This window comes from Camelina sativa, chromosome 5 (genome assembly GCF_030686135.1).
Source record: "Camelina sativa cultivar CO46 ecotype springtype chromosome 5, ASM3068613v1".
Lineage (NCBI taxonomy): Eukaryota > Viridiplantae > Streptophyta > Magnoliopsida > Brassicales > Brassicaceae > Camelina > Camelina sativa.
The window spans coordinates 31,024,179-31,047,107 of record NC_141884.1 but is presented as its reverse complement, the minus strand read 5'-3'; the positions used below and the strand labels follow the sequence as shown (position 1 = coordinate 31,047,107).

The 22,929-nt window shown below is 40.8% G+C and overlaps 1 protein-coding gene across 1 annotated transcript; it reads right to left on the bottom strand.

The window, feature by feature from the left end:
• Positions 1-15,622: 15,622 nt before the first annotated feature.
• Positions 15,623-16,329, bottom strand: LOC147944524 (uncharacterized). Its single transcript, XM_087512624.1, has 2 exons — positions 16,011-16,329; positions 15,623-15,924 (listed from the first exon to the last, which is right to left on the bottom strand). Exons 1-2 carry the CDS (start codon positions 16,312-16,314, stop codon positions 15,623-15,625), a joined length of 606 nt encoding a protein of 201 aa, XP_087368750.1. The 5' UTR covers positions 16,315-16,329.
• Positions 16,330-22,929: the final 6,600 nt, after the last annotated feature.

Here is a 22,929-nt window from a genome sequence, read left to right as displayed (position 1 = left end):
AATTTATTCAAAAACACTGCTTTTTTTAATGGAAAGGTAAATTTTTCTTATTTTTTAAAACTTAAATGTTCTCCTATTTTCTCATTTTTCAGTTGGAAATAGGTAAAATTAATATGTTGACCAAAAAAAAAGATTAATATATATATTTTCTTTTCCTAATACTGTATTTTAAAATTTATTTTAATATTTTTAGATTGTTTTATTTAATTTATATTTTCATCTTTGAATTATTTGGGATTCATATATTACCGTGCTTATAATTTTCTATTGTTTTTGTAATTATGTCAAATTAATTTTTTTCTAATTTCTCTTTCTAATTTCTCAATCTTGATTGGTCGGTCATAAACACTTTTTTTTTTTGCAAACATAATTGTTATCATTATTCATTCAATCCCAATAGGAGATAACAAGTAGAAGCTCATCAACCTAATGGATGGATAAAATATGTTAATCAAACACAAGCTTACAACAAATATAGATAGATAGATTGAAAAAACATAAATCGTTGTTGATAGATCCATAGGAGCTCAAAGACGGTGATACCTTGGATTGCAGAAATGTTTAAAAGAGTTGATTTTGCCATATATGTCACCAAAATGCACTTATTTTTTCCGTTAAGGATTCTGAGAGAACTTCATAATGGATAATCTTCCTGGAAGTGATTGTCGGAACTGTGCGAGTGAGCGTAAAACACAGGAAAATATCATTTGTTGATTTGTAGGATCGGTAAACAAGTTTTTTAAGCCTCCTAGACGTAACATACCGGCCATCGAGTATGAGTAGATCCACGGGCCAGTAATAGATGTAGGGCCCACATAGGAAGGTGGGCCTATGGGCTGAGAGTGGACATGGGCTCACTAACCAAGGTGGCGGTTGGGGCGTTAAAGAGACATAGGCTACATCATGGTGTGTCAAAGACACTTCCACAAATACATTGGGAAATTTAACATAGTTACTATCAAAAGATGTTGTAACGTTAGAAAAATGTTTTAACTTTCATTGGTTGTTGGAGCAAACCATTTTGAGATAGCAAAAAGACGTGAACAAGTTCTCTCCACACAAGAGGAGTGTAAAGCCGAGGTTCTCTCCATGGTGGAGAAGGTTGGACACAAGGTTATCTCCCTAAAGGAGGAAGGTGGAGGAGGTTGGACGCAAGGTTATCTCCCCAAGGGAAAAAGGTGGAGCCAAGGTTTTCTCCACGGTGGAAGAGGTTGGATGCAATATTCTCTCCATAAGAGATGAGGGTGGAGCCGAGATTTTCTCCATGGTGATCATACATTATTGTGATGATATATTATTATATAATATATTTTTTATTCGAAATATTTTTTGAGAGTAATAAAAAAATTATGCAGAAGTGAAAGTAAAATAGTTGGGTTAATGTGTTCATACAGACATTTTCTTGGTAGTGATAAAGAATATATTTGTAACATAGAGTATATTTAGGTGTTAAAAAATACACTTTTAATGCTAACATACATAAAAAATTTGTAAATGGATATAAATCATTGTATAATGATAAAAACAAAATTTATAAATAACATACAACAAATTTTAATATATTTTTATTAAATTTAATTTAATTTATAAAACTTTAAATCCGCACATCAGGCGGATCCTCATCTAGTATATATATATAGCTTGGGCTATAGCGATAAATAAAACAAGAGAATTTAAACTGATAGAAAGCACTAACCTACTCTCCGGTGAGTGCCGTCACTCCCTCCAATTTCAGAAAAGAGGCAAAGAAGTAAAAGAGACAAAGATAGAAGAATAGCATTACTTGACATTTTCAAACCCATTCTTCTTCTAAATTCTAGCATGTAGCTTTGCATGTATATATATATACTAGATTAGGACCCGCCCGATATGCGGGTTCATAATTTTTAAAATAAAATAAAATTTATCAATGAATATAAAGTAAATATTGTTAGTAAGTAAATAGATACACCGAGGTGTCCAATGTGATATTTGATGTAAAAGATGTGACTCTACGGTTGAAACTATTAATCACGTTTTTATTTTGAATGTCCTCGTTCGTGTGAAGTTTGGGATTTATCTCTGACTCTGGTCTTGTCAGAGGTTTACCATATGAGTCGGTGTATTTGAATTTGGATTTTGTTTTCTGGAGGGACGCCTCTCATTAGGGTGATCATGATCAACTTCTTCAATTACCATGGATTTTATGGGCAATCTGGAAGACCATCAAAAAAGAAAAATCAAGGTTAAGAGATAGAGGCGAATGATATAATTACTCAGACTTTGGGCGATAATTTAGCCTGGAATAGGCGCTCTCTTTTATGACAGTCATGTCAGCTCCATCTTCGTATTCAGATGTCCAGGTTTCTTCACCTCGTTGTCAGATTGATGGTTCTTGGAAAGCAACCAATGTGCATTCATGATTGGGCTGGTGGTTGAAACAACCCTTCCCGTTTTTTTTTTAATAAATAAATAATAAATAATAATATAATTAAATAACTACAACTAGTGGTCCCATATCCACTAGCCACCTAACCACATTCACAATCCAACAGCGGAACCACATACCAATAAATAACCAATAAAACAATATCCAATAACCAAATAAGTAATATCCAGCATTAATCCCAAACAACATGAATCAAACAACCAGCAATCCTAACAATGCTCTAAGACTCAATTCTAGCAACCTAACAATGCCAGATAACCATACAATCAAGTCCCTAGAACATCCTCCTCTTCATTGCCTTTGATTCCACGATCACACTTTGCCTTTACCTGCACCACAAACGCAAATTGAGATGCATGAGTATTTGATAAACACTCAGTGAGGCAATCCTCCCATCTACTGGGCTATACACACAAGCAATAAGATCTCTACATGCCACAAACAACAATCAATAAAACAAACCAGGCAATATACATAGCATGCAACGACTATCGTAACTGAACAAGGGGTGTCGACCGACACCAGATGGTGTCGATCGACACTGACTATCTGGTGTCGACCGACACCCTGCCCGACACTCCCGAAAACCCTAGTTTGCGTCGACCGACACCTCCACATGGCATCGTTCGACACTCGCTAAAGTCCCGAGCCGTCCTCGCGTTGGTGTCGACCGACACCCCAACTGGTGTCGACCGACACCGATGCCGAGCAGCGATTTCCCTCGATCAGAAACTCCGAATCTCGCCTCCAAGCTTCTCCAATCCGCTCCTTGCACTCCCAGAAGCCAAACCCAGCCCAGACAGCAACGAAATATCATAGAGAACTCAAAGAAACAACCACATAAGCACCAAATCACATAGAATCTAGAGATCTTAGCTTAGATAAGCCATGGTCATGCACTCACCTCAAGAACAAGAAGTTTGGATTGAGAAACGTGGAAAGCAACACCTCCAGAAGCTTCCCCTTCGATTCCAGCAACAGCTAACCCTCCTACAGCCTCAGATCTCTCCAAAATCACCAAGAACAAACCCAGAAAATCTCAGGAACGTTTTCTCTCTGACTCTCTCTTTTTTCTCTCTAAGCGGCGACCAACAAAAATGAGACTCTGAAACCCTTGATTCGTCCTTAGACCCTTAACACACGATTTAGGGATTTAATTGAACCAAACCGAACCAATCAGCAATTAAATCAAATCCGACCAAACCGGAAAAAACATGGTGTCGATCGATGCCACCAAGGGTGTCGATCGACACCCACACCAAAATTACAAAAATTGGTTTGCGGATGTTACAATTCTCCCCCACCAATATGGATTCGTCCTCGAATCCCGCAATACCGTCCATCTGCCAAGGACCTCCGTGCCACCGTCAGCACGGCCCGCACGTCCCCAGACCGGACTAAACACCGTCAGCCAAGGTTTCCCGTGCCACTGTCGCAACAGCCCGCACACCTCCGACTGACCCTCAAGGTCTCCCTCTAGCCAATATACTCGCATCATAAACACTATTTGCTCACAACTCAGTGCTTCCCCCGTCCGTGGTCGCAACCAACGAATCATGCCGGCTCGCTATCAGGCAAACCGCCTTAAGCTACGGCATCCAGGAAGTCACTCACACACACACTCCCCCCGCTCTCAGGTCGCAACCTTCGAGTCATACCGGCTCACTGCCAGGCCACAGCCTGCAGCTACGGTATCCAGGGAGTCTCACACACCCACTCCCCCCGCTCTCAGGTCGCAACCCTCGAGACATACCGGCTCACTGCCGAGCCGCGGCTCACAGCTACGGTATCCAGGGAGCCTCACATATCCCGCTCTTGGGTCGTCACCCTCAAGCGCGCTCTCGGATCGTCATCCGGAGCAACATACCACTCCCACTCTCTGGCCACAAAGTCCATCGAGCTATCGGTATCACGTGAGTTGGGCTCGCACGGCCTTGAGCAAAAACAAACACTGATGCCAACGAGTATCTCCCGGCTAGATCTACCTCAACATTTCCACAAAACTTTTCCCTTTTTAGAAACTTTCTATTTATGGAAACCTTCCTTTTGTGGAACTTTTCTATTTATGGAAACTTTCCAAAAATAGAAACCCGAGCTATTTCTCTTTTCTCATGACAACAACAGTCAAACATAAAGAAAAATACTCATCTTATTAATCTCAAAAATATCATAATCGTTACAATCTCAACGAAATTACATCAGAAAAACCAAAAATACAACAACCGGAGCCAACAACCCGCATCCCGAGCACCACCTCATCTTGATACTTAGTCGCACAACCAACCACCCCTAAGCGACCAAATATCAAGAGAGATGGGCTGGAATACTCCGTACCCGCTCCAGCCACGGACTACAACTCGGACCCGGCTAGACAAGCTCAAGTCGCGGTCTGCTTCTCAAACCACTTCTTAAACCTTGCCTTCATCCTCGCCTCGGGCTCCCAAGTCTGCTCCTCTACTCCGTCACAGTCCCACAGGACTCTCATCAAAGGAATCTTCTTCTTCCGAAGTTCCTTGACTCTCCTCTCGAGCACCCTCACTGGTCTCGCCTCTAAAGTCATGTTAGGCTGAAGATCCTCAGGAATCTTAGCCAACAACTGATCACCCTCGTGAAGACACTTCCTCAGCATCGACACATGAATACCTTGTGGAACGCACGCATAACCTCAGGCAACTCCAACCGGTATGCCACTGGTCCCACCCGCTCAACCACTCTGAACGGACCCATGTACCTCGGACTCAACTTAGTCTCTGTCAATGACCTGTTCGGACCCCGCAACATGGCCATCTTGAGGTACACTCTATCACCAACCTGAAACTCAAGATCCTTTCTCCTCTTATCAGCATAGCTCTTCTGCCGATCCTGAGCCTCCTTCATGTTCAGCCTCAAAACCCGAATCTTCTCCGAGGTCTCCTGAACAAAATCTGCACCAAATATGCTCCTCTCCCCCACCTAAGTCCAACATAAAGGTGTACGACACGGCCTCCCATACAGTGCCTCATAAGGAGCCATCCCAATACTAGCCTGGTAGCTGTTGTTATAAGCAAACTCCACCAAGTTCAAGTGATCTACCCAATGACCACCCCAATCCAGCACACACATCCTCAATAAATCCTCCAAAATCTGGATCGTCCTCTCTGACTGACCATCAGTCTGAGGATGATAGGCTGTACTCATATGCACCTTCGTGCCCATCTCCGCCTGAAATGCCTTCCAGAACACCGAGGTGAACTTGGAATCTCTATCAGACACAATACTAGCAGGCACACCGTGCAATCTGACTATCTCCCTCACGTACTTCTTGGCCAAAACCGCTGCTCCATCAGTTTTCTTGATGGCCAGAAAATGCGCAGACTTAGTCAAACGGTCCACAATGACCCAAATAGCATCAAACGTCCTCGACACAGGTAAACCTACCATGAAGTCCATCGTGATCAAATCCCACTTCCACTCTGGAATGGGTAAACTCTGTAATAAACCACAGGAACCTGATGTTCCGCCTTCACCAGCTGGCAAGTATCACACTTTGCCAACCAGTAAGCTACGTCCTTCTTCATCCCGACCCAGTGATAATACCGCTTGAGGTCACGGTACATCTTGGTCGCTCCTGGATGAATAGAGAACTTGCTCGAATGAGCCTCTCTCAGTATTTCCTGCCTCAAATCCTCACCCTTGGGCACACAGATCTGACCATGCACAAGGATAGTACCATTAGCAGAAACCTGATACTCTGCACCCGCAGCCTTAAAGGCATTCACCAGTCCCTCATCACTCTCCTGAGCTAACCTCACTCTGCTCAACAAATCTGCTCTATCAACTGCCTCCAAACCCAAAGGTTCTTGTGAGATAGCACACAAACTCAATGCACTAATCTCACCTACCAACACCTCCATATCCTGCTCCTGAGCCGAAGCCACCCGCTTCCGACTCAAGGCATCTGCAACCAGATTAGCTTTACCAGGATGGTAAGCTATGTCCAAATCATAATCCGCTACTAACTCCATCCAACGCCTCTGCCTCAAATTCAGCTCAGGCTGAGTAAAAATGTACCTCAGACTCTTGTGATCTGTAAATACCTGTACCTTCCCACCATACAGATAGGATCTCCAAATCTTAAGAGCAAAGATCACTGCTGCCATCTCCAAATCATGAGTAGGATAATTAGCTTCATGCTTCCGCAACTGCCGCGAAGCATAAGCTATAACCTTCTCCTGCTGCATAAGTACACAACCCAACCCCACTCTAGAAGCATCTGTATACACAACATAAGGCTCGTCCTGCTCAGGCAATGCTAACACCGGCGTGGTAGTCAACATCTGCTTGAGACTTGCAAAACTTGCCTCACACTCTGGTGACCACACAAACGGGACATCCTTCCCTGTAAGCTTAGTCATCGGCTGAGCCATACTCGCAAAACCCCGAACAAACCTCCTGTAGTAACCTGCTAACCCCAGGAAACTCCGAATCTCAGTGGCACTCTGCGGCCTCGGCCACTCCCTGATGGCCTGAATCTTCTCTGGATCCACTGAAACTCCCTCAGCTGAAACAATATGACCCAAGAACCCCATCTCACGCTGCCAGAAACTGCACTTACTCAGCTTAGCAAACAACTTCTGCTCCCGCAGCTTCTCCAACACTGCTCTCAGATGTACTGCATGCTCCTCAGGACTCTTAGAATATACCAGGATGTCATCGATGAAAATGATGACTGACACGTCCAGAAACTCCTGGAACACGCTGTTCATCAATCTCATAAACGCAGCTGGCGCGTTTGTCAACCCAAACGGCATCACCACAAACTCATAGTGCCCATATCTCGTCCTGAAGGCTGTCTTCCTCACATCTGCCTCATGAATAGGAATCTGATGATAACCTGAAGCCAAGTCGATCTTGGAGAACCAAGTAGCACCCCTCAACTGATCCAACAACTCATCAATCCTCGGGAGAGGGTACTTGTTCTTCACAGTAACTCGGTTCAAACCCCGGTAGTCAATACACAACCGAAAACTCCCATCCTTCTTCTTAACAAACAACACCGGAGCTCCCCACGGTGAACAACTAGGACGGATAAAACCCTTGCCCAACAAATCCTCCAGCTGCTTCTTCAGCTCTGCCATCTCTGCTGGAGCCATCCTGTAAGGAGCCTTGGATAACGGCATCGTCCCCGGTTCCAGCTCAATGGTAAAAGGATCCGACCGAGATGGTGGTAATCCCTGCAATGACTGGAACACATCCTCAAAGTCCTCCACAACCGGAATACCGCTAACCGTAGACTTCCCCACTGACTCTGGCATAGATATAGTAACCAGATAGGCCTCACGGCCCTTCTCGATCATCTTCCCTGCCTGAACGGCTGAGATCACGAGACTCCCCGAAGTCGGTCTAATACCCTGAAAAACCAACTTCCCTCCTGGACGCTCAAACTCCACTCTACCCCGATAGCAATCCAAATGCACCTTATACCGATGCAACCAATCCATACCAAGAATGACGTCATACAACTCCACTGGACTGATAAGCAAATCCGCTGGCCACGACTCTCCTGCGATCTGAATATCAACTCCTCCAGCTCGTCCAATAACCCTCAGGAACTTGCCTCCAGCAACTCTGACCACTCCTGATCGCTCTCCAGAATCCCCTCTGATCCCCGCACTCACGGCACACTCCGGAGTAATGAAGCTATGAGAAGCTCCAGAATCAAACATAACATGGGACTTAAACCCGCCCACCAACAAGGTCCCTACACAAACCTCATGTGTTGAGAACCTAACACTTGACCACAAACAAAAACAAATATAATCTGAACAATTGAATTGACTAAGTTCGAATCTCAGAGGTTATACCTGTGATCGCTCCTGCACTAGTGCCACCGGGCTCCTGAGTCGAGTACACCTGAGTCGTCGGCTCAATCCAACCCACCGGCTGCACACCGTGCTACACACCCTGCTGCACCCCTGGCTGAGCTCCAGCCTGCAACACTGCTACTGCCCTCTGCTGCAACTTGGGACAACGAGGCTTGATATGCCCCGTCTCTCTGCAGTAGTAACACACCCGAGTATCTGTCCGCGGCTCCGTCACCGCCCGCTGCTCTGTCACTGCCCGCTGCTCACCTCTCTGTGGACAGCTAGACACCTTGTGGTCCCTACTACCACACCCAAAGCATTTCGCACCCCCGTGCCTCGATCTCTGCATAACATCGAACTTCCTCTTCTGCCCCTGCGCAGGCTTGCCGCCCTTGCTAGGAACAGAAAGCGGCTGAGACTGCTGTGGCTGCACCGAAGAACTGACCACAACCACCTGTGACCTCAAGTCATCCTCTATCCCAGCTGCAACCTGAACCAGCTCTGCTCTCGTAGCATAGCTCCTCACTCTGCACCGAGTCCTCAAATCATCCCGCAGAGCCAACAAAAACCTCCGCACCTGAGCCGCCTCTGGCTCCCATGCCCTGCCTGCATACCCCACAAGCCGACTGAACTCTGCATCCAGCTCCCGCACTGTAAGGTCCCCCTGAGTCAAACCCAAGAACCGTGCCTCCATACGATCAAGAGCCTCCTGAGGAAAATACTTGGAGTTAAACTCCCCCACAAAATCTCCCCAAGACATACCCCTCTGCACCCTCCGTGCTATCACCGACCTCCACCACACACGAGCATCTCCTGACAAGTAAAACACTGCCAGATCCACCCTGTACCGGTCGGGACACCTAAGCGAAAGGAAAATATCCTCCATCCACTCTCTCCACTCATCCGCTACACTCGGATCGGTACCTCCTGAGAAATACCCTGCTCCCACATGCCGCAGCTGCTCCATCATCCGCACATACTTAGCATCCACAACCTCGGCCCCCGGCTGCACACCTGCCTGCAAACCCGCCACAGGCTGCACCGCTGGACCCTGCCCACCACCCACGGGCGGCACTACCGGATCCTGCCCACCAACCACTGGCGGCACTACTGGATCCTGCCCACCAACCACTGGCGGCACAACTGCTGGAAGTCGCTGCAGAACCTGAGCTAGCAAGTCCATCAAGACATCCTCCCTGCCTGGAGCACCTCCCGCTGCAACCCCCACACCCGGGCAACACCGTGACCGACACCGGGCCCATCCGCCCTGCCGTCACCCAAACCAGCCTGGTCTCCAGACACACTAGGATGAACCTGTGACTCCGCCACCTCCTCACTGGCCATGCTCTGGGTCACACTCACACTGGCCTCAGGAACCTGACCTCGTCCCCGACCCCGACCACGACCACGCCCACGACCACGACCGCGACCAACAGCATCCTCACCCCTAACCATCTGTATCATCCAAGAACAGAAGGCTAAGCAAACAATAATTCTATTACACAAGAAACAAAACTTACCATGGAATCACAACACAGGCTCGAAGAGGATGTTCTAGGACTTCATGCCACACTCAATTGACCAACCACACAATCAATCATAGCATGGAATCCTAAACATCAACAGCAAAAGCACAATGAACCCTAGTCCTAGAACCGTAAGGGCTCTGATACCAAAATGAAACAACCCTTCCCGTTTTTTTTTTTAATAAATAAATAATAAATAATAATATAATTAAATAACTACAACTAGTGGTCCCATATCCACTAGCCACCTAACCACATTCACAATCCAACAGCGGAACCACATACCAATAAATAACCAATAAAACAATATCCAATAACCAAATAAGTAATATCCAGCATTAATCCCAAACAACATGAATCAAACAACCAGCAATCCTAACAATGCTCTAAGACTCAATTCTAGCAACCTAACAATGCCAGATAACCATACAATCAAGTCCCTAGAACATCCTCCTCTTCATTGCCTTTGATTCCACGATCACACTTTGCCTTTACCTGCACCACAAACGCAAATTGAGATGCATGAGTATTTGATAAACACTCAGTGAGGCAATCCTCCCATCTACTGGGCTATACACACAAGCAATAAGATCTCTACATGCCACAAACAACAATCAATAAAACAAACCAGGCAATATACATAGCATGCAACGACTATCGTAATTGAACAAGGGGTGTCGACCGACACCAGATGGTGTCGATCGACACTGACTATCTGGTGTCGACCGACACCAAACTGGTGTCGACCGACACCCTGCCCGACACTCCCGAAAACCCTAGTTTGCGTCGACCGACACCTCCACATGGCATCGTTCGACACTCGCTAAAGTCCCGAGCCGTCCTCGCGTTGGTGTCGACCGACACCCCAACTGGTGTCGACCGACACCGATGCCGAGCAGCGATTTCCCTCGATCAGAAACTCCGAATCTCGCCTCCAAGCTTCTCCAATCCGCTCCTTGCACTCCCAGAAGCCAAACCCAGCCCAGACAGCAACGAAATATCATAGAGAACTCAAAGAAACAACCACATAAGCACCAAATCACATAGAATCTAGAGATCTTAGCTTAGATAAGCCATGGTCATGCACTCACCTCAAGAACAAGAAGTTTGGATTGAGAAACGTGGAAAGCAACACCTCCAGAAGCTTCCCCTTCGATTCCAGCAACAGCTAACCCTCCTACAGCCTCAGATCTCTCCAAAATCACCAAGAACAAACCCAGAAAATCTCAGGAATGTTTTCTCTCTGACTCTCTCTTTTTTCTCTCTAAGCGGCGACCAACAAAAATGAGACTCTGAAACCCTTGATTCGTCCTTAGACCCTTAACACACGATTTAGGGATTTAATTGAACCAAACCGAACCAATCAGCAATTAAATCAAACCCGACCAAACCGGAAAAAACATGGTGTCGATCGATGCCACCAAGGGTGTCGATCGACACCCACACCAAAATTACAAAAATTGGTTCGCGGATGTTACAGTGGTGTTGCGTTTGTGAGGAGTGAACCTTGTTGTTGGGGGCAAAGTGTCTAAAACAGAGCCCCTCCCCCTGCATTCGGAGTTAAAAACGTTGTTATGGGCCATTGAGCGGATACGTGTTGAAGGGATCGTTTGTAAATGTTTTGAGACTAATTGTGTTGAGTTACTCACTATGGTTCAGTCCTCTGAATATTGGTCGTCCTTCTCCAACTTGCTCGATGAGTTTAACTCGCTAGAGTCTTTCCCACTATTCTTCATCTTTTGGATCCCGCGTGTGTCAAATATGAAGGCGGATTGTCTTGTCCGTGCTTCGTGTTCTCTTATCTCTGAAGTTTCTTTTGTAAATCCTTTCCCGCCGTTTTGGGTAGCTAACCGAGAAATTTCCTTTTAATTGTTTGATTGAAAAAAAAAACAGTATATAGATACACTTTTAGTTAAAGAAAATAAATGTAGATGAGTTCAAAGTTATTAAAATAAAATAAAATCTAACAAAGAAAATATATTTAGTTCTTTTCGTAAGTAAAAACAATATATAAAAGTAAATAGATAAACTTTTAATTATAGAAAATAGTTGTTTTTTTTTTTTGCTATAATACACTAATGTATATCCATTTACAAATCTACTATCTACATCGCCACTTTTTTTTTTTTTTGGACAACCATATGTTTCATTCTATTAAAACAGAACAGAACATACAAAGGAAGGAACAAAGTTTAATACATAACAGAGAGAGGCAATCCCTAAAGCCAAGACAACACAGAGATATAGGTAGATAGAGATAATCGAGATTGAAATCTTGAGAGCTGTGAGCCAAATCCTAGTAATGGTTTTGAAACATGTGAGTTCAAGCAATATCGATGCAGCTTCCAAGAGCAAGTCGATGGAAGAAGAGGTGACCACTGTCTTATATCGAAGACCAAGTGGTGTTGAAATAATCAAAGCTGAGATGCTCACACTACAAGAAAACAGGCAAACGGCAACTGTGCAAATAGTCGCTAAATAGTCGTTAAATGATCATATACGACTATTTAGCAACTAATTACTGTTGTAGGTAAAATTTTGTCGCTAATTCGTATAGTCGTTAAATAGTCGTTTTTAGCGACTATTTAACGACTATATAGTGTTGTCGTTAATTTGTTGCTGCGTTGTCGTCACTTAGTAACCAAATACTGCGACAATTTGCCGACAATTTAACGATTATAATAGCATTAGTCGTGTATTAGTCGCTAAATTTAACGACTAATCTGCGTCAAAGTTACGACGTATATACATGAATAAAACTTGCAATACTTTAGTCTGAAATTAGTCGTTTTATTCTACGACTATTTACCCTCTATTTAACGACAATTTGCAGACTAAATGACGACTATATAGCGACTACTTTGTTTTATAAAATAATGAAATTTACTGGTTTTTATTGTTTTTGTAATCCTAATTTTAATCCTGCTTTAATACTGAATTAGTAAATGAAAAATCTAATGAAAACACCTTCCAAAAACATAATCATAATTGTATTAAAACCTTCACAAACAGAAGTTCAAAATAGAGATCAAACCAAAAGCATAGAAAGAACAAGTTTATAACACATACAAACTTAATACAAGAACTTAGTTCATGAGTTGAGAAACAAAATGCAAGGTTGTGGAGTTGATCATGGAGTTGATGATGGAAGATTGTCCTCCTCAGCTGATTGAGAGGCTATAAACTCCATGTAGGCTGGATTAATGTGGCGCATAAACTTTGCCATCATTGTCAACTCTTGCTTTTGCTCAGCCACAAGGAGAGCAGTTTTTTGTTATCGAGCAGCAGCTTCAGCGTTGAGAGTGGCCTGGATTTCAGCCTGAACTTCAATCTGGCGTTGGGCTGCCTTCAGTTGCTCTTGCAGTGTGAGAAAGGCTTCCGTTTGTGATGGTTGGTTGCCCTTGCCCTTGCCCTTGCCAAGAGTATCTTTGAGGCTTCCAACACCATAAGGAGTTCCACGTGAATCCCTCTCAGTGCACTGTTTTTAGAAAAAGAAAAACAGTAAGTAAAGAGCTAAAGAGCAAAACAAATGTATGATCGAGTGTTAGGCTACTTTACCTCAAGAAAGATGGCAGTACATTCATCGGTGGTGAGCTCCCGACGGTGTGAAGTACCATCTGAAAGAGTTGAATCTGCCTCGAGCTCAGCCATCTTTTCTTGCACCTTCTGCTGATAAGCTTGATGAATTTTCTCTGTCTTGTCATCAACATAAGAACCATCCGGCTTTGTATGTGTTTTGAAAAAAACTTCACCCATACTGACCTCTCTTCCCAACTCCTCTTCCTGCAATGTTAGAAATTAAACAATTGTTAGTACAAGATAATATAGAAATGTTGATAAATGAAACTAACAAAATAGAAATGATTTAGTACCAGATCATCTTGGATTTCCCTATACGACTTAGGCCCTGATAAGTGGATGTGAGGACCGAGACCATTACGGTCAGACATACGACACTTGGAATAGGTGGAACTCCTTTGCTGTTGTTCTTCAGTATCCCAATTAGCAACCATCACTTTCCAGAGGTCACCTTCAATCCATGTTGGTTTTATTCGAGCCGTCCTTGCATCGCTAACCATGCCCTTCATCCGGCGGTTATAGATGGTGTTGAAATGTTCTTGAACGGTCCCTGTTATCAATGGATCCCAGGTGTGAGTTTTCTACATAACAAAGAGAGAAGGAATTATGTTAGTGAAAACAAGCAATAAACATAAGTATAAAACAGGTTACAGTGTTCTATTCTTACCGCAAACTCCATGAAGTATCTCTCTTTTCTATCGGGAGGCACTCAAGACCAAGTATAATATGAACCATCGAATTTGTTTGTAAAAATCTTGGTAATCTTTTGAACAAGTTGGCCTTTTTTGTCCCGATCAAACCTCCACACACACATGTAAACAAATTGTAGTTAGTTTGATAGTTAGAAAGCTCAGTCAAAGTTCTTAACTAACTCAGATAATCGAATGCTAATTGTTTGTCATATTAGAAAGCAAAACATACTTAAGCTTTGTCTTAATTAAACGAGTCACATATTATGTTTGTGTATACTTAAACAATTATACACTATGAGAACAAATGAGTCACATACCAAGTCGTGTTCTCCAGTGGGGTAGGAGATAGAACTGTCGTAAACGTCTCACGGCCAGGCATCGTGAGGAGGGCGGTTAGAGATTGCATCGTTTCATCCTGGAGTTGAGGCTCATAGTTGTTGCCTTGCGAAGATGGTTGACTTCCATGGGAGTGATGCGTTGGAGACCACATATGATCCTCCGGTGCATTCGCATCATAGTTCTGAACCTCAGGCAACGGAACAGGTGGATCAGGAAGTCGATTGCCGGAGCTCTGGAAAAGGGTCTGTGGCGGTGGGAAGTTCCGGAAATGCGGTGGTCGTACTTGTTGGGGCATAAATCGTTCTTCCTCCGATGGTGTGAATGGCGGAGGAATTCGAGAAGTCGGGGTGAAATTGTACTGCGGTGGTAGCGGGTTGGTTCAATTCACGGCTGTGGATGGGTTAGACGGTCCGGCTCTCTGAGAGACGTTTACGACAGTGGATGGGTTGGTGAGATGAACGGCTGGGGATGGGTTGGTTCGATTCACGGCTGTGGATGGGTTGGTGAGATGAACGGCTGGGTTAGATGCGGAAACTCTCTGAGAAAGGTTGGGTGCAACCTTTCTCCTTTTTATTTTCTTAACCGCAGGATTCGACATGAGCTGAGGAAGAAGTGATTAGGGTTAGGGAAGATTGATGTGGAAGGAGAGGTCGAATTGATTAGGGTTAGGGGAAGATTGATGTGGAAGTGAGGAAGAAGGAGAGATCGAATCGATTAGGGTTAGGGGAAGATTGATGTGGACGTGAGGAAGAAAGAGAGATCGAATCGATTAGGGTTAGGGGAAACGAAGTGAGGAAGTGAGGAAGAAGGAGAGATCGAGTGTTAGGTTTAGGTTTTGTTTTTCTAATGGATCGAGTGTGAGGTTTAGGTTTTTAGTTAATGGATCGGATCGAAATATTTTGGCCCAAATGTGTTTTGCCCAAAATATAAGACAAGTGTTACACAATATAACCGATACGTTTTATCAATTTACACAAAAGAGAAATTGGTTCAGATGGTTAATGTACTCTGACTGTAATCATCAGACCTGGTTTTGAGTAACCCCAATGTCATATATTTTTTTTTGTTTTTTAAAACACATTAATGTTATACTGATTGTATAAAACAATAATCTTAAAAAAAATAACAAGGCCTTCCAAATGTTTATTAAAATAACCATTAAATTTTATTAAAATACATAATTTATTTTACATATCTTAAAGCACCAAAATGACTTCAGGGTTCTTCGTCGTCTTCTTCATCATCTTCCGAAGACGATAAATTACACATAAATTCATCTTCAGGTTCCGCGTCTGCAACATCGTAGTCAATGTTTATTGGTTCTCTCCTTTCCAAATTGTCTGCTATGACATCTTCAATTGTGGTCATCAATACAGCATCATCATTTTCTGTTTGCAAAAGACTCGGTTCTCCATCAATATTTCCCCTCGGATTCACCTTTAGAACATTGAGCCATAAATGCTTCGGTTTCTTAACGTATGGGTACGGAATATAACAAACCTGTGAGGCTTGGGATGCTGGTTTGCAATCAACATGTAAAAGTTACACATATTATATATAAATGTGATGATGACAATAAATAATTATTCGTTTAAATACATACCTAGAATAAACGGTTCGTTTTTATTGTACTTTATGGTTGAAAGAACGTCCACAACGCCACCATTACTTCTCCGAGTGCCTCTACCAATTACAGGGTCATACCACTTGCACTTAAATAGTGTGATCTTCAACCCAAGCATCCCCTCATACTCAAGTTCTATGATATCAGTTATTGTTCCATAGAAATCTGCAGCGTCAGATGCATCCGCATAATTTTCACCTTTAACAGAGATCCCATAATTACATGTCTTTCGTCCAGCACCGTGGTTCTCTGTATGAAACAAATAACCTCTTGTAAAATACATTGGCCATGTTTTAGCCTTGTTCAAAGGTCCATGCACAATTTCTTGAACCCAAGTAGGAAACGGATTTGAGGTGTTCCAATAACTAACCTGCATATATATATATATATAGTCTTGCTATGTTAAATAATAACAATAAGTACAATATGTATATCATGAAAAATGGTTTAACATACATATTATTTAACCCAAGAATGATATTCGTCAGCTCTTTTCGCGGAGAGTTCTTTCTCGGTCAGTCCTGGATATCTTGCCGAAATATAATCCTCGAACATACTATATAGAAAGATAAGATCACCAATGTATGTATATGAGAAAATATAGTGGAAATAGATATCTAAAAATGTAACTAATTTGTGATATGTAACTAATTATATACCTCTCAATTGGCTGAAAATAGTCACAATTCCGTAAAACATATGCGTGTGCGCAACGATAGTCATCACGTGAAAGCCATATTTCATTTATTTCTCCACTTGGACGGCCAACTTGAGTAAATATAGAAGGTACTCCAGGGACATGATATTCAAACGCTTCACCTTCATCAAATCTTGTTAATCTGACCAAATAATTAAAAAGTAATTAGTATGACTATTAAATTAAATATCACATAAAAAAATTCTCTTAATTGCTCACCTTGATTTTGTTCGTATATTCGCAGCAAAGTAGTGCTCAGAGAAATAAGCAATCTCGTCATTGATATATGATTCAACAATTGATCCAGCCGCATATCTTTTGTTCTTTGCTTTTCCTTTGAATTTTTTGAAAAACCTTTCAAAAGGATACATCCACCTATATTGGACAGGGCCTCCCAATTCAGCTTCGTAGGGAAGATGTATAGGCAGGTGCTCCATCACATCAAAAAAGGATGGTGGAAATATCTTTTCCAAATTGCAGAGGATTAAAACAATGTTCTATTTTAGAATTTGAAGTCGAAGTTTGCAAAGTTCTCGCGCATAAGTCCCGGAAAAATGCTCCAACCCCTACAATATTATATTTAGTCAAACTTCAACACAATTACTCACTTCATATATATATATATATAGAACTTTAAATAATTAATTAAAATACCTGATAACGCAAGGTGGACATTCCGGTCAAGGAGTTCTGCAAAGATAAATGGAAGTAACCGCTCCATGAAAACATGGCAGTCATGGCTCTTCATGCCTGAAAACTTTCCATTTTCCATATCAACACAACTAGCTAAGTCTGTTGAATAGCCATCTGGGAATTTCACCGAGTATTTCACACATTCCAATAAGCTTGTTCTGGCTTCGTCTGTCAATGTATAGGGCGGGAAAGGTGCTTTACCCCTACTATCAAGATGTAAGTGTGGCCGAGAACAGAACTTTGCTATATCCAACCTTGACATGACAGAATCTTTTGATTTACCTTTCACACGCATAAGAGTGTACATGATGTTGTCCAAAAAATTCTTCTCTGTATGCATCACATCAATATTATGTCGGAGATTAAGGTCTTTCCAGTACGGTAGCGACCATAAAATGCTTTCCTTGTGCCAGTTATGGTCCTTTCCATATCCATGCATCTTCCTTTCATGACCATTTCCACCGACGTCCTTGGTTCTTGGAGGATTTAGACAATTCAACCACTCAGAATAAACTTGCTCACCGGTCAAGGACTCTGGTGGATAATCTCTTGTAGCGTCTTTTCCCTTCAAGAAGTCTTTTTTATTCCTCCTCAGAGGATGATCAGGAGGAAGAAATCTCCGATGACAATCAAACCAACATGTCTTCCTTCCATTCGGTAGATAAAAAGACTTTATATCGTCCATGCAAACTGGACAAGACAATTTACCATGTGTTGTCCATCCCGATAACATGCCATATGCAGGAAAGTCGCTTATCGTCCATATCAGCACTGCTTTTAGGTTGAAATTTTGGCCCAAGGACACATCGTATGAATCGAGTCCGGTAGACCACAACTCTTTTAGCTCATCAAATAAGAGGTTGGAGAAAGACATCAAGACTAGCTCGCGGATGGTTTGGACCAGAATTCAGAATTGTAAGAAACAAGTACTCAGCATCCATGCACATACCAGGGGGTAGATTATATGGCGTCAATATCACTGGCCATAATGAATGGTGACGAGACATCCCAAATGGATTGAACCCATCAGTACAAAATCCCAAATACACGTTACGTGGTTCTTCAGCAAATTGAGGATTTTGTTCTTGAAAATACTTCCACTCCGCTGCATCAGACGGATGACTCATTTCTCCCACCTTTGCTTGGTGCTCGGCATGCCATCGCATTGCTGCTGCAGTCTTGTGACTCTGATACATTCTCTTCAGTCTATCACCAATAGGTAAGTACCACATACGACTATATGGTACTTTGGTTCTGCGTCCGTCATTCTTAGGCTTCCATCTTGGTGCATCACAAAACAAACATTTTTCTTCCTTTTTGGCATCTTTCCAGAATAACATACAATTGTTTATACAAACATCAATTGTATGATATGGGAGTCCTAAATTGCGCATTAATTTCTCTGTCTCGTAATGAGAACCCGTAGCCTGGTTTCCCTTTCGTAAATAATCAGTCAACATTTCACATACTGAATCCACTAACTTTTCACTCATATTATAATCTGCCTTATTTTGCATAACTCTAGCAGCTAAAGATAATTGTGACTGACCTTCACGACAACCATCATATATTGGATTTTTTGCACTTTCTAACAAGTCATAGAATTTTTTTGAATGGTTAAGTACTGGTTCTTCTACACTCTGATAACCCCCATCCCACTGATAATTATCATCATAACCCACATTAGAAGTAAATGCATCATTCACCATATCCACATATCTATCTTCTACTACATTACCCACTTCCTCACACCCACTAATAAATGTCGGATCAACAGTACTCGTTCCTATATCCATATTAATTTCTTCCCCATGCTTATACCAAACATAATAATCTGGCATAAACCCATAACTGAAAAGATGATTCCAAATTCTAGTCCCTAGAAAACGCTTCCTGTTTTTGCACCTACTACAAGGGCAAAAAAACTTACCCCTGTTTTCTTGTGCAAAAGGCTGGCTATTTGCAAATTGCATGAACTGCTCCATCCCGGCTCTGAACTCTTCTGTAAAATTTTCCGTCACCTCATCGATCCTCTTGTACATCCACTCTCGGAAATTACTATAATTGTAACTTCCTGACATTATTATAAATCTCTATGATCTCGTTTTTTTTTCTTGTGTTGCTTTGTGTTGCTGTGAGTGAGTAGAACGATTGGTGAGCACAGTCTATATAGGCATATTTAGCGACTAAAAAGTGACTATATTACGTAGTCACCAAATATAGGTACACCTACTCCGAATGTTAAAAACGTGTTTTTAAACCAACTTTTAGCGACTATTTTGCGACTAAATTTTGCGACCCGCCGAAAATGTCGCAAAATAGTCGCCAAATTTACGACTACACAAGCAACTACCTTTTAGTCGCTAATTAGCGACTATTTTGCGACTAAGCTTTGCGACTCGCCGTAACTGTCGCAAAATAGTCGTCATTTAGCGACTAAAATAGTGACAAACTCGTTTAGTCGCTAATTAGCGACGAAATAGTGACTATGTTTGATTAGTCATAAAACAGTCGCAAAGTAGTGGGTAAATGGTCGCTAAATTTAACGACTATGTGTATAGTCGCCGATCGTAGTCGCAAAACCCGTGTTTTCTTGTAGTGTCACCGGGGTGAGGATGTCTACCCGAAGGATAGCTTTGTCATGGGGTCGAGCAGGGTTGAGGATACTCTGGTTGAGGGTCCGTAGCGAGTTGAGGGAGATGAGTGAATTCGATGCAAGTCTCTGGAAGTTGTAGTGGTAACACCCACTCCATGGATATGGGGTCATAATGCCACAATACTTCAAGAGTTTAGGGGATAAGGAGTTCACAAATGAAGCTAATACCAGGATACACAAGCATAAAGTGTGGAACCGTGATATAAAAGGTGGATCCTCTCTGCATCACCACTAAAAGTGTATTTGTACACACAAATATATATACTAGATTAGGATCCGTCGATGTGCGGGTTTAGATCTTTTAAAATAAAATTAAATTTAAAGAATATAAAGTAAATATTTTAGTAATCTATCTATAAAAGTTAATAGATACACCGAGATATCCAATGTGACATTTGGTGTAAAAGGTGTAATATTATTTTATTATATTGTACTTACATATTGATTTAGTTTGTCTACCAATATTTGAAGTGTAGCTAAATCCAGCTTTATATGAGGTTCATCTGCAAGTATTTTTTCCATTATAGCAATCTGATCATCACTCATGATACCCCGTTTTCTTTTGCTAGTATGGTTTTCTCATATCTAATGGTTTGTAACTGTTTCTTTGGTGTTCATGATTTTCTACTGTACTCAAGGTTTTTATTTGATATGGAATACCACTTAGTAGACATCTTTATATAATAAGAGATATGATCAATTTCCTTATAGTAATAGGTAAATATTTTTTGAACTTTTTTTTGTTTCTAGAAATGTGGACAATAATTCACGTAGAATAGTAAAAGTCATATTAATTGACATATTTAAACAAAAAAACATGACCAATATCTAATTAAATAGGACTTACATATCTCCTACGGTTAGATATTGAAATTGTAAAATATCTCCTACGGTTAGTAAAAGATTTTGTTAGGTTTAGTAAAGATTTTGTTTCTAATTCACGTAGATATTGAAATACTAAAAATCAAATTTGTTTCTAATCCATGTAGATTAGTAAAATAGTAAAAATCAAATTTGTTTCTATATTTATTTTTGATACGTGTCAACATTTTATCAATATTTTTGACACGTGTTACGATCTCGTTAATAAAAAATTTTGTCATTAAACTTTATATAATAAGATATATATATATATATATATATATTTAATCAAAGCGATTTTGTTTTCTTAATTAGCAATAATACTGGACCAGTTTATATATACGATATTGACCAAAAGATAGACTTATTATAATAATCCAGTTATAACTTTCTTTGCATGCAATTTCTTGTCGTTACGTTGTATAAGTTATCCTATAGAGTATAGGGGAGAGGTAGACACACATCAATAATTTATAGATTACTGTTTACACCATCAACGTTATTATATGTTAATCAAAGGAAAGACTAATTCATTTAAGAGCCACACTATTTTGTTTAATACGACGCTAAGAACGAATGAACATTATTTATATGTGTAAACGTTGAAACAAAATTGTTGTTTTCGTAGGCTTGTAAGTTTCATAGTTCATCATCATCAATATGTTTTTTTTTCTTTCAAATATCATATATTGAATTTTTAAATTTAAACCTTATTTGCTATTTATTTGGGTCAATAGGTCGTTTGTTTCTAATCAATTGAAGTATATGTAATAGTTGAATTTTCAAGGGAGATGTGAAATAACATAGTAATTTCTTATACTTTGAAAAACAATTCATGTTTTCCAAAATTTCAAAACTGACCTTTAAGAAAACATTAATCAAGTAGACAATAACAGTAATATTATTTCATTTTCAAAGAGGAAAATCTCTTCACCTCTGATGATCCTCTTTTGCGACATCAGAAGAATATGAAATCAATACATTGGAGGTCAGTTAGATATGGATATTTGAACCCATTGTTTGAAAATCATCAAACATATACAAGGATATTATCAAAGTATAAGTATATATATTTATTAATAGGGGGATTTTCAAAAATACCCTTTTTTTTATGTCACTTTTCAAAAATATCCTTTTATTATTTATTTTTTTTCAACCAAACATTTAAATAAATTAAAAGGTGACTCCAAAGTTGGTTGCCCAACTTGGAGGAGAAGAGTTTACAAAAGAAATTTCAGAAACTAAAGATCTAGAAAAGCGGGCCAGGCAGTCTGTGCGCGCGTTTGACGTCCTCGGAATCTGGGTCAGGGTAAAGGATGAGAATGATGCTCTGAGAGAAATACCCTTTTTAATATATAAAATGATAAAATTATAAATCCTAAACCCCAAATACTAAACCTTATCTCTTAAAAAATATACCCTAAATGTAAATTGGGAACCCAAACCTAAAAAAACAAATTCTAAAAATTAATTTAACATAGTGTAAATGTGTAAAAAATGGCAAAAATGAAAATGTTTAAAAAAATGGCATTTTTGAAAAAAAGTATGCCAAAAATGGCATTTCTAACAAATTCTCTTTTTAATAACTAGAGAGTGGGATAATGTTTGTTAATAATTGATGTGATATTTGAATTTAAAACTTATAATTTTGATGTTAATGGTATACTTTCTTAAAATTTGTAATCTTGACTATGGATGTTCAATCTGGTTTTGCTTTGCATTACGTTGTTTCTTTTGAATTTATGGTTTATAAATGAAAATACCCAAACAAAACCTAGTCTATGATGTATGGTTGAATTATTTATATAATTACTTGTCATTGTTCTATAGATGAACATGATTAAAATTCATTTCATGTCGGGTTTTCTCTCCCGATCTGAGCTCGGATAGAACTTTTTATTGTATCACGTTTTCGTTCAAACAATTATTTCTTTCATGTAACTTAATTTAGTTGTACTCTGTAATGTATGTGTTGAAGTCTTTATATAATT

Excerpts from the sequence above, each read along its gene's own strand:
- LOC147944524 (XM_087512624.1), bottom strand. The coding sequence starts at position 16,314 with ATGTATTTTACAAGAGGTTATTTGTTTCATACAGAGAACCACGGTGCT. Across the intron at positions 15,925-16,010 it reads AAACGAACCGTTTATTCTAG|CATCCCAAGCCTCACAGGTT; the intron begins GTATGTATTTAA and ends ATTGCAAACCAG.